Source organism: Aquila chrysaetos, chromosome 2 (assembly GCF_900496995.4).
Source record: "Aquila chrysaetos chrysaetos chromosome 2, bAquChr1.4, whole genome shotgun sequence".
Lineage (NCBI taxonomy): Eukaryota > Metazoa > Chordata > Aves > Accipitriformes > Accipitridae > Aquila > Aquila chrysaetos.
The window spans coordinates 4,564,648-4,577,603 of record NC_044005.1 but is presented as its reverse complement, the minus strand read 5'-3'; the positions used below and the strand labels follow the sequence as shown (position 1 = coordinate 4,577,603).

At 45.1% G+C, this 12,956-nt stretch overlaps 1 protein-coding gene across 1 annotated transcript; it reads right to left on the bottom strand.

The window, feature by feature from the left end:
- Positions 1-2,563: 2,563 nt before the first annotated feature.
- Positions 2,564-11,032, bottom strand: CDKN3 (cyclin dependent kinase inhibitor 3). The gene is made up of 8 exons (XM_030007293.2): positions 10,983-11,032; positions 10,764-10,846; positions 10,162-10,217; positions 8,576-8,620; positions 7,332-7,554; positions 6,384-6,415; positions 5,372-5,475; positions 2,564-4,056 (listed from the first exon to the last, which is right to left on the bottom strand). The coding sequence occupies exons 1-8, from the start codon at positions 10,992-10,994 to the stop codon at positions 3,970-3,972; spliced, it is 642 nt and encodes a 213-aa protein (XP_029863153.1). The 5' UTR covers positions 10,995-11,032; the 3' UTR covers positions 2,564-3,969.
- Positions 11,033-12,956: the final 1,924 nt, after the last annotated feature.

The following is a 12,956-nucleotide window of genomic DNA, read 5'->3' as shown; positions in this document are numbered from 1 at the left end:
TAATGATACCTGACAGCTTATTACTATGCATATAAAATTGTTTTTCTCACTTGTGTTTCTTCTTTGCATTTATTGATACTTAATTTCACATGCCGTCATTGCTCAAGCATTCAGCATTACAAGATTTATTTATTTTTTTCCTGACTCTTCCAAACCATTTGCAGCAGTTGCAGCCATTCTCTCACAGCCTGCGTTTTCTGTGCAAAGGCCCAGGTTCCAGCCCGCACAACTCTGGAGCTCTGCGAGGAGCTCCTCCTCACCAAAAACTCGTTATTCCTATTCTGTAATCCCTTTTGATCAGTTGTTAGTTGACAAGAGGATTTTCTTCCTTATACAATCATAATTTTGAGCTTTTATCAGAATTTCTGAAAGGCTTTTTAGAAATGCAGGAATATTGTTCCTGTTGGATCGTTTTTGTTTTCCTGCTGCTCAGTGCCTTCAGAGACTGCTTTAAGATATGGCTAAAGCCTGTGCAAGAAAAACTAATTAACCCTTTCATATGTTTGCGTATTTATTAATCTGTTATGGAAATGAGACTTACTGGCTCATAGCCCGTAGCTCTCCTTGTCCTTCTAAACAAATCTCTCATTCCCTTGGTACTTGGGCTGATTTAAGCCAAGTTACACAGCAGAAAAAACAATGCAGGACTTACTGAGTTCAACTGAAAAAAACCTTCTGAAAACCTTCTCCAGTGGTGGAGCAGCTTTAGCCAGGAATATTTAGCAAAACGTTTGCAACACTTGCACTGTCTGGTGGATGACCAGCTTTACACATCTAAGGTGAAAGTGCACGTGAGTATTCCTGATCAGAGGAATTCAGAGGGGACAACAGCGCAGTAGCTTGCCAGTGCAGTTCTACTGGTGAACTTGAATTCACCGCTAACCCCAGGAGCAAAATGGTTATTTGGAGTCTGTCCTGCCCGCTGCGGTTAAATACATGAGCACTGAAGAATTTAAGTAATCTCATTTCAAAGGTCTTTAGACTGTCAAAACATTGCAGAGAAAGGTCGGAAGTGCAAGTTAGAAGTTAAAAAGTCCTATGGGAACCCAGTGTGTTGGAAGTGTGATGCCTGCCCAGCTGAGTCTTTCAGAAAATGCTGTTCAGAAGCTGGTTTCAGCATTTTTATTTTTAAAAAAGGTTATTGTCTACCAGCATCAACCTAGCTGCTGGGTGGTGTGAATGTTCTCATCTGTACCCAGCGATGTGAGCCTCACGTCTGAGTTTTACGGGAGCAGTCCATGTGAAAGCAACTGATGCATGTGAAGAAGCATGCACGATGCCTAGCTAGAGTACCAGTCATTTTGTATTCAAAATGTGGACCTGATAGTAATTGATTTTTGGAGTTCCAGGAGGCAAAAGATTATGGAGAAAATAAAGAACGTTTCTTTCTCCCTGTCAGCAAGTTTCCTGCTAAGTCATCTTAAAAAGGCATCTGACATATATTTAATAAATGAATACCTCCAGTTGCAAGATTCAGCACTGAAGAAGGGACAGACACTTTTGTTTCTCCGATTTCTGTTTGAGTGTTGGGGAGTAGTGTCAGGGACAGAACAATACATGTTTTTAGCAAAGTATTCTCTGTAAGCGACTCCATGCTGTGGAAACTGTTGCCTGCCTTAGGAGGGGAAAAGGGAAAGGTAGTAAGAGCTAATTAAATATAATCAGTAGTGTATTGGCTTTGTGTGGCAAGGTTTTGGTAGCGGGGGGGGCTACAGAGGTGGCTTCTGTGAGAAGCTGCTGGAAGCTTCCCGTGTCCGACAGAGCCAATGCCCGCCGGCTCCAAGACAGACCCGCTGCCGGCCAAGGCTGAGCCCATCAGCGATAGTGGTAGCGCCTCTGGGATGACAGATTTAAGAAGGAAAAAAGTTGCTGGGACACAGAAACAGCAGCCGGAGAGAGGAGTGAGAACATGTGAGAGAAACAGCCCTGCAGACCCCCAGGTCAGTGAAGAAGGAGGGGAGGAGATGCTCCAGGTGCCAGAGCAGGGATTCCCCTGCAGCCTGTGAGGAAGACCATGGTGAGGCAGGCTGTCCCCCTGCAGCCCAGGGAGGTCCACAGGGGAGCAGATCTCCACCTGCAGCTGGAGCAGGGGATGCCCAAAGGAGGCTGTGACCCCGTGGGAATCCCGCGCTGGAGCAGGCTCCTGGCAGGATGTGTGGCCCCGTGGAGAGAGGAGCCCACGCTGGAGCAGGGGATGAGTGTGAGGAGTCCTGTCCCTGAGGAGGATGAAGCAGCAGAGACAATGTGCGATGAACTGACCGTAACCCCCATTCCCTGTCCCCCTGTGCCGCGGGGCGGGTAGGTAGAGAATCTGGGAGTGAAGCTGTGCCCGGGAAAAAGGGAGGGGTGGAGGGAAGGTGTTCTGAGATTTGGTTTTATTTCTCGTTACCCTACTCTGGTTGATTGGTAATAAATTAAGTTAATTTTCCCCAAGTTGAGTCTGTTTTGCCCGTGATGGTAATTGTTGAGTGATCTCTCCTGTCCTTATCTCAACCCACAAGCCCTTTTATATTTTTTCTCTCCCCTGTTCAGTCGAGGAGGGGGAAGTGATAGAACAGCTTTGGTGGGCACCTGGTGTTCAGCCAGGGTCAACCCGCCACAAGTAGAAATCACTTTTAAGCCTGTTGAAGTGTCTTGAGTTGTCTAACAGCAAAAGGCACGGTGTGGGTGACGGGGGCTTTCTTCCCAGAGCCAAAGTGTACCTCGCAGGGCCTCAGAAGGTACCTGGGCACTGAGGTGGATGATCATCGCTTCCTCAGACTGGGACAGAACTAGTTTAAATGTTGTCTTCAGGATTCTCTTCCTCTTCTCTGGTCTTTATGGGTGGACATAGTTAAACAGGAGGGATGTGGACTGTTAGAGGCATGTTGCTGTGAGATTCTCTCCAGCCCACAGCTGATGATTGTTTATTTACTTTCTCTAGTGTTAGCACGCAGAAGTGCTGTGCCAGAATCTCACCCACACAGCTATAGCACTGTGTCTCTTCCCACCATATTCATATAAATCGCCCCCACCTTGTTTTGTCACAGATCTTCAGTATAAAACCTCCTTCCGTTGGAACGAGGGGTCTTGTTTCTAAATATCACTGAACACAAGAAGTAGAACTGTGACATTTTAGAATGAGTTCTTACTAGCTCATAAGGGGTGAGCACTCCACCAGGAAAATTTTCATGCTTGACTTTCCTTTGATTTAAAGCTAGAGCCGAGTTGTTTTTTTTTAAACAGCTTCAGTGATGTATTTTTATCTAGCTACATTATCCCAGCATGACTCTCTTACAAAGGCCAGTAGAGAAGGAGTTACCCTTCACCTCTCCCCCCTTTTCTTCCCCTACACCCTGGAGCAGAAGCCAGCCTATCAGCACTGAAGTCTGCACTTAGCTGTGAGGAGTTACAGGCTATTCTGTTTCCTCGCAGATCCTGCCTTCATGTCCAATTGCTTGTCCCAATCCTCACACTACATAGAACAGAGACAAAAATCAAAATGATATTCAGTCACTGCATTGACAGCCTGGCCTCCCTTCCACTTGGGAAGTTCACTGAAGCAGCCCAGAGAATGTCAACATGAAAACATCAGCATGCCAGGTCAATGGGCAGCAGATGTGTATGTTGTCAGTACCAAGTGATGTTAAACATGAGGTAAACATTGTGTAAGAGTCATTATTATATTGAAAGCAAGCTCATTAGGCATGCAGGCCACCAGCAGAACAGTAATGAACACAAATACACTTTCATGTATTTTTAAGGCAGCGAGTATTAAAGACTGCCAAACAGACGAAGATGCTGCATGTCCTGTAGAAGTTCCTTCCCCCACCTCAACACACTTGACACACAGATTTGGAAGTGAGCAGCTGTGTCACATCGGCAGCAGCGATGAGAAACTAAAGGTCAGGAGTGAGGCATCTTGTCCAGGTGTCTGCCACAGCCACGTAGACACAAAGGTACACCATGCCAGTATTAATTCAGTATTAATTACCGCGATACCGATCTTAATACTGTATCCTTTGTTGCCAGATGTGCAGCTAGGTTCTCTCGAAAGTCATGGAGGTAATTGTATTGCTGAAAAAGCACAACCAGATTTGTAGTGAGTGCTCTATACTTTCAGAAAAGGCACTGCCTATCTTAAAAAGCTGTTTGATACCCCAGGATAAAAACTGCACCCTCTAGCCCATTTATTTGTTCTTCTTGTGCTTACTCCAAATCCTCTGGAATTTTTCACCATTGGACACAGATTACATGGATCCTGGCTTGGCTCCTGTGGTTCCTCATAAAGGGCACATGTGAGCTCAAGGGAACGCAAAACATGGTCCTTATAGGAGAGAGTTTCATGTCAGAATTCAAAGCTGCTTTATTTGGGTTACCAAGAGTTATTACTCTCTCCATAATGAGTCCATGATGCAGAACACAGCCTTTAGCTAGTATGATGATATACAACAGTTTGTGGTAAGCTCTTAGGTCAACTCGTACATCACGTGGAATATTAAGAAGCAAGTGTTCAACATGAGATAAAAATGTTGGTCAGCAGAGGCTAAAGGACAGATCATCCCCCCCAGGTGGCTGTGAGGGCTTCCAGTTGTAACATTTGTTCATATCCTTCCCCGCCTCTTCAACCAGGGATGCAAGCTGCTCCCCACCTGCCCCTTTGGTTTGAGGAAAATTGATTTTCAACAAGTAGTTTAAATAAGATTTGCCTTCCAGACAGGCTTAGAGCTAACAAAGAGACAGTCTTTAGGCAACTCTTTCTCCTCAGAAACTAGTCTTGTAAACTTTTAAAATGTCAGCTCCTCTTTCCTGTACATAGAACTATTTTAAGACCATAACATCTTGGACTTCTATCAACAAAAATATGTACACAGAGTAGCTAAAAATCCCACCGAAAGAAGAAAAACCCCATTCTGCTTGGCAACTTAGGCCTCCCTCCATGTAGGTTTTAACACTAGTGCTAAGGATACTTCTTAAAAGGCAACTGCCGGTGTATCGATGTGATAGCTACAGAAGATGAACATGGCTAGCTTGGTCACAAAGATGGAACAAAACCAAGGCAGGAAAATCAAGCAATGTCCGAGTTGCGAGGAGCATGTGAGCAACAGAAAAAAAGGACAATAGCTTAGCAAGTGACGAGCAGGGATAAGGAGGAGAAAGCAACACTAGTGATGGTGGAGAGCAGGCAGGGAGAGCAGCTGTTGAAGGCAGAACAAGACAGATTCAGCATGCAAGCAGAAATCTAGAAGCAGCTGAAACCCAAGAGAGCAGCAGGGGCACCAGCTGTGGAGCTTCTCAGAAAGACACAGGGATGCCTTTGTGAAACAGGGAGGACTGTCCCTGCTCTCTACCCTTGTTTTGACACGTGCATTACCTGTTGTAGCCTTATTACCTTGATGGTCTGTATCGCCCCAGATCCTCTCAAGTTTCTGAGGCTGTCTATTGCTTGCTGAGGTGCCAGCGTGTCCGAAAGCTGAAGCAGGAGACATGCAGCTACTGTAAGGGAAAAGTATATATGTATATACGCTACTAAGCACTTCTTGCTGTACGCAGTACCACTTTTGCACAGTAATAGGTTTGTTCCATGAAAACCACTCTAGCAAAACTCAACCTTGTTGTATCAGGGTCACAGGTCTGTTGTATCTTTTGCTAAATACTATTTGTTGTCACTGGCCCCATCTGCCTGCTGCTCCTGCCCAACCAAGCCTGCAGGCTTTGGAAACAGGCAAAAACCCTCCCACTTTTCCCCACCCTGCCTTTCTAGCAGCGTTCGGGAGGCAAATTCTAAAGTCTTTCCTAGAAGAAGTCCCAGTACACCCAGTTAATTCCCCTTTGTGTCTTCTGACTGCATTTGCTTTTTTGGCAATGCCACCACCCCTTCCTTCTGGGGCACACACAGTAACTAAAGCCCCTGAAAGCTTTAGGGGGAACATTGGGCTGAAGATGCAGAGGAAAAGGTTCATCTCCTTTTCTTGAGGAGGTGTTCAGGGAAGAGGGGAAAGTGCAATCCCATCAGTCAGAGGAGACTAAAATCTGCAGTGAAAACAGAGATAGAGTCAGAAGGTAAGAGGGAACTTTCTATCAGCCTCACTGAAAGACTGACCCTGCCTGACCCTCCATCCCCTCACCTACATACTCAGGTCTATACCGTGACATACTTACGTCACTCATCACAAACAGTTTCTATACAGGCAGCTAATGTTACTACCATTTGACAACACCATTCCCAAGAAATGGATGCAAATATATTTAACTAGCCTGCTACCTGTAGTGACAGTTTGCATTGTAACCACAGTTAAGCTTCAAGCAGAATTTGGCTCTTTTAGACAGTGCTGTCTCACGAGAACAGGTTTGTAGGATGGGTTAGTTAATCAGGCATTGAGAGGGAGAAGGCAACTGCTTACTGAGACATGAGCGTCCGAGGCCACCGTAACAGCTGAAAGAGAAGAGAACGTTTGAGAGTAACAAACTGTAGTATGCTGCAACACCCAGAGCCCCCCTCAATACGTAAATATACGGACAAAATTCTTGCAAGAGGAGCAGTGGTACAAGAAAGTCAGAATAAGAATTTCTGTAGAAATACCTACAAGGCTATCTCCCTTATATTCTTCAGACCTTCCTTAAGTAGTGTCTTTCTAGAGAAACTGCAATTTAAAGTTCCCTTTCATTCATGGTTAATAGTCCCAAAGGCACTGGAGGACAGAAAACGGCATGAAGACTGACAACCTCAATTTTCTTTAAATCCTACTCCAGATTCAGCCTTCTGTGACAGTTGTGAGCTAATGATAGCAGCAGGGTTCTGCAGCAGCAGGAAGACCACAGACTCGGTGGATGTCTGTGTGGGGAGCTGTCAGCAGGATCATTCAGGGAACATGGAACTTGGAAAGCTCTTTCCCTCTACCCTGAGCTCAGCTACAAGTGTCTGAAGAAATTACTTTAAACCAATCTCATGCAATTTAAGAGTGAATTTTGCACTGCTGGAACCCATTGAGCCCCTGATAAACAGCCCAGGGGTGTGTTACCCCCTGACAACAGCTGCATTAGCTTACAACTCATATCGTATACCTGATATCCAACTAGGCTAGCAGCAAGGAGTCATATGGTGCCATTCAACACAGACTTTGAAGCGCTTGCTGGACAGAGCAAGGGGAAATGGGAGATTCGAATCTTACAAAGGACACATTAGGTCCAAAAGGGTGCCCGAGGAGAAACAAGCAGCTTTTCACAGCTTGAACTAACCCTAAAGAACGCAATTGTCATTTGACAGGATTCTGTTTCAGCTCATCATATATCTAGAGAAGCTGGTATCTTTTACAGGAACATGGGGTGAAAGGGAAGCAACCAGAACCTACTGTATGATTGTTTTCCGGTTACTTTCCAGGCAGCTTCTGAGCTCTTCCAGAATTTTGCAGCACTTGGCAATGTCAGGAGCGTCCCCATCAAGAATAGGATAGTGGTGCACATAGATCCCATGCTGTTGGTAGGTGTCTATAAGGTTTGGTACTCGGTATTTTAAGAGCTCTCCTCTGGTACAAAGCACAAATATATCCTGGGTCCCATAGTTCTTTAGTTCTTCTGCCAACAGATTAAGACACTTGCAAATAAACAAAAGCCTATCGAGCTTAAGGATAAACAGATAAGCTACTTGGTACTGATTCTCTTGTTTAGTCTTTGCGATTAAGACAATAGGAGGTAGCAATTTTGCTTTGAGCAGCATTTTCCTCCACTGAGTCTCTCCCACAGTTGCCCTCAGGTAACCCATGAGAGAAATTTTCTCAGTTCAGAGTGAGTCTCAAGACAAGCCTCACTATAAAGCATGTCAGCACTCAGAACAGTCTGTTAGCTGCTGCCTGCTTAAGCATGATTCTGTCCCATCTCTGGCTGTGACTATGTCCAAATACCATGGGTTTTTGCTATTAGTCTCTGCTGTTCTAGTGTTTACAGACGAATACTCAGCACAAATCTTTACATAATTTCATCTTTTCTATCCTAATCTCGGTTTTCTCTGGGAAGAGGAGATTACAAGTTTGTAATTCGTCTTGATCCTAGCTGCTTTGAAGATGCCTTCTCCTGCACATGACTTAGAAGACCTCATGGTTACTGTGAAAGTTATGCAGATGCCTGTATAGCTCCAGCCTGGAAATACCCTGACTACTTATTCAATATTTGAATAGACAAGCCACAAAGAAAGCCGCACTGCACACTTGAAAGTGATATCTAGTACCCATAACGGTGACTGTGCTAAGCTATTTGCTGCATCTTCAAGCACAGTATTACCAAAACTCAGAAAGACATTGGTGTCAGACATACTCCCAGCAAGACTTTGTGAAGAACTGCCCTGCATTCTAACATGGTGGCATGCACATGGACAATTATAACATCCATTGTAAAAGTAAGAATAAAACACCACTATTTTAGATACCTGGCATCTGGATCCTTATGCTCAGATTTGATAAACAGCAACTCCAGTAGTCTTCAGACTAAGACAAAGTAAACCTCTAGCTTCTCAGTAACTTATGCTTTCAGTTTACCTGCACATTGTTCTTGCCCATTACATGGCAACAAGAGGCACTTATACACTGGCCAGAAGACTCACCTATATCTTTCTGAAGATTTCTTCTAACATCCTTAAACCTGCAACCTAGAAGAAATTATGAATAACAATTACTACTCCAGGTAAGTGACATTTATGGAATGGCTGCTACAGCTGATGAATAGAGCACAGACAACCTCCCCCCAAAAACAAAGCTAGCAACAAAGCCACACCCCAAATAAAACACAGTTCTTATTTTTGCAAATAGATCACTAGCGCAGAAGACAGTTTAAACACCATTATCTGCTTAATACTGTAATGTAATAGGATTTAAAAAAAATCTTCCCAAGGTTTTAAGCTGCTGTGCATTTTGCAGATGAAAAGTTTTGGATATTATAAATCAGGATACAGCTTAAAAAAAAAAACCCAAAACAATAAAATCCAACAAATAAAAGGGCTGGATAGAGATCACTTCAGACTTGTCTGGTGGATGAGTGGGAAAGTAAGTTCCCTGTTCTGTAATACTCAGCATAAATCACATTAAAAGTCCTCCTTACTATTCAATCTTCAGCATATCGCCACTTCCATTTTTTCCTCTTATCATGCTACCAAGGCATTTTTGCAACCCCTACAGAATACTGCACCGTGATATTCACAGCTATTGTTTGGTTTGTGAGATGTAATTGCTTAAAATATTTGCACTGTGTCCTCCCTCTGTCTCCCCTCCTTCACTCACAGCCCCATACACACACAATCTACACCTGCCCTGACAACAGTCAGGATTCTGCATATCCTGAAACACCTTTCGAAAGCATGACAGCAGAATCCTGCAGACCAAGAGCTGTATCGGCAGGGCTACGACTGGAGGGTAGCATCTGAAGACTAAGCAGCTATTACAAGAACAGCTTAGGTAGCTAAAAACACAAAATGCAGCTATTTTTTTGCATACATATATTAACTGGTGTTCAAGTGATAGTGAGATTTTCATCAGCACTGGCCATCATCCACTTCAAGATGCCTTAAATCCAAATATTATTCAACACTTGTTTTTCAGTTCTGTAGTGTGGTATTAGTCCCAAGCTTGTATTTCTCAGAGTTGGCTAATGAAAACCAAGTAACTGTTTTAAATGAAGTAGGCAAAGTTCACCAGCAGTTCCATCTCTTGTGTGACCAAAAGAGATTCACCATGGCTGCAGTTTTGGTAGTTAAAAAGACAGAGAAAGCTTATATGTTTATTTTTATATCATGGCCATGGTAGTGCAACCCAGATGCTGAGGGAGAGCAGTACAGAACTGTCAGCACAGGGAGTGAGTGTAATCTGAGCAAAATATATCTTATAAAGGAATTATTTGTTAAAGCAGTCTGGTTTCAGTTATGTAGTTGCTTGTTATAAATAGTAAGCCAGGCTAAAGAGCCAAATATTTTAACTGACAATGGAAGACGGCCACTGTTTTCTTACCACTATGCCATACGATCTTGCATTAAGATATTCTCTACATTAGCTTTGGTATTTCCAAAACAATTATTCCGGTGGTAGATTACAAAACAAGTCACCCCACCAAGTAAATGGAACACAGAATTTTGGGGTACAAGATGTTACCTCTCTTCAGCTCCAAACATGCCTGTAAATTTCAGTGAATGCTTCTTACCTGGAAGGGAACATAATCCCAGGGACTCAGAAGAGTAGAAAGGAGACAAAGACAACCTACCAGGAAATAAAAAGTATAATTAAAAAATCAGAACAGAATATTTTGATTATTCGAATAGAGATAACTCACTACTAGACATTCCTTTTCTGTGGGATCGTGAGAAGAGTTACCTACCTATAATTCAGTTTTAAGAATAAACCCTAAGTATTCAAGTGTTATTTCTACAACATCAGGCAAGGGAATCACATGTTTGGTAGTGTACTTCATCACGCGCCCCTGCCCAAGAGGAGGGCGGAAAGCGTTGACAAATCCCCGCCTGAGCACCGAGACGCTCGGGTTAGCACAACCGACAGTGACTAGGTAAAAGCTTTCAAAAGCGGACCTGGCCCCACATCCACTGACGGTTCACCAGCACCAACTTAATCCCTTTTCAGGGGCACCTGTCAGGCCCACCACAACCTCTGCCCTCGCTCTGGCAGGTCACCAGGGCTCCGGCACGGCTTCCCTTCAGGGCAAAAAAAAAGTCCCGTTTTACAGGAGAGGGATTTAATGCAAACTCCCGTGTAGATTCTGAGGGAAAAGACGCCCGGGACGCGTCTCACCAGGAGATGGGGAGCGGCCTCAGGTCCTCCTCGGCGGCCTCTTCGTCAGAGGAGTCGAAGTCACCCGCTTGCATCGCGGAGGGCTGCGGCGGGAAGAGAGCGAAGAACTCACCTGGGGGCCGGAGCCCGCCCTGGCCCCTCAGCTGAGGAGACCGAGACCGAGACCGAGACCGAGACCGAGACCCCGGTCCCGGTCCCGGTCCCGTCCCCGTCCCTCACCGGCTTCACCATGGCGCTGCTCGCCGACCGCCGACGGTTTGAACTGTGCCCGCCCATCCGGGTCACCTCATTGGTCGAACCCTTCCCTTCTTTCGTCCAATGGGAAGCTGCCTCCCGCCGGATGCGTAAAAAGCCAAGCCGCTTTCCTTACGGCTTCACGAGAGGAGCATTCTGATTGGTTGGCAGCGAAGGAGAGGCGGGCTTTAAAAAAAAAAAAAAAAAGCCGGCGGCGGTGATCTTTGCGCTGATTGGCTGAGGCGGTGAGGCGGGAAGAGGCTGTGTCTCGAGCCCCCGGTGGCCGTTGGGGGTGGGGCGCCGTGAGGGCCCTGTCAGGGGCCGGGCGGCTCTGCCGGCAGCTAACCCTGCCCTTAATTCCTTTTTAGAGCCGGCTTCGCATTTCTGACTGAAAAAGGGGTGGAAGTACGCTTTCACTGGCTTATCATGCATTGCTTCCAAATTGCCCCAGCCCTTCTCATCTGGGATGCTGCTCCTGAGGTAAATCATCGAATGGTTTGGGTTGGAAGGGACCTGAAAGATCATCTAGTTCCAATCCCCCTGCCGCGGGCAGGGACATCTTCAACTAGACCAGGTTGCTCAAAGTTCCATCGAACCCGGCCTTGAACACTTCCAGGGATGGGGCATTGTCACAAATAAGTGGTTTGGACTGCTTAAAGAATCACTGTCAAAGGTATTAGCAAAAGTGATTTAATAGGAGTTTGTAAAAGTGTGACTTTTGCCACAAAGTTTGATGGCAAGGTTCACTCTGTTACTTAATACATGGATGAAGCGTACAAAGGAAAATCAAGTTACAATCAAACTAGAATGATTTATACAGAGACTGAAGACGCAAAAGGGTAAGGGAGAAACATACAAAGGAAAACTAAGTTAGAATTGGTTTTTCACGATTTGTACAAAGATCGGAGATGTAAAAAGGTAGGGGAGACCCTTCCGTTGGGTCACGACGTTCAGAGAAGACCCACTTGCTTTCTAAACTCCTGATGGAGTTTAGGTGCGGCTGGATCCACTCCTAGTCCCAGACCTGGTCAATGGTTTATGTCTAAAGGGATTCTATGTGTGTAGCAGCAGTCTAAGATTCGTTCACAGTATAAGGTTAATCACGAGATTTAGCAGCACTTAATCATTGACTAACATTTTACTAAGTGGTTAAGTAGAATTTACTACAATCACAACTTAATTATAGATTCAAAAGGGCTATATTTATACTATACTTGCTATCAAGTTCACACACAGATGCACATAGACACAAAGATATATAAATATAAACAGAGCTATACCTGTTAAAAATTCCCCTCGAGTTCAGTGAAATATTCACTTCAAATGTCTCGGCATTTCTCAACAGGCGAGGGGTTGAGCCTCAAGGAGTGAAGGGTATCAGCCCAGGTCCCATCATCAGCTTTCGGCGACGGTCCTCTGATTTTTGCAAACTGGAGGGTTTGCAAGCTCTGAGAGGTGTCCCCCTCAGAGGGAGGTGCTGGTCACAGCCCGTCGCGGTCCAGGAGAGCTCAGAGGGCCTCACTTGGGACTGCTGTTTATAGATTCAGGAGATGGTCAGCTTTGGTTGGTGTAATTCCATTCTGGCCATAATTCTAGTCAGACAACCACAAAAATGAGTCATGATCCAAGCAGCAGGAGTCTCAGGTACAGTTCCTGGTAACGGGAGTTTCAGGTGCAGTTAGGAGGTGCGTAATTGTCCTGTACCATAGCCAGGATAAGAAAGTACTGTGTTGTCCCAACTCACTGCGCAAGAACATAATGTTGGCTGGTCCTGACATTGCAACGTGGCCTGGGGGGCTGTACCACCACAGGCATCCACAACTTCTCTGGGCAACCTGTTCCTGTGCCTCAACACCCTCACAGTAAATAATTTCTTCCTAATAACTAGTCTAAATCTACTCTCAGTTTAAAACCGTCACCCCTCATCCTATCACTACAGTCCCTGATAAAGCGTCCCTC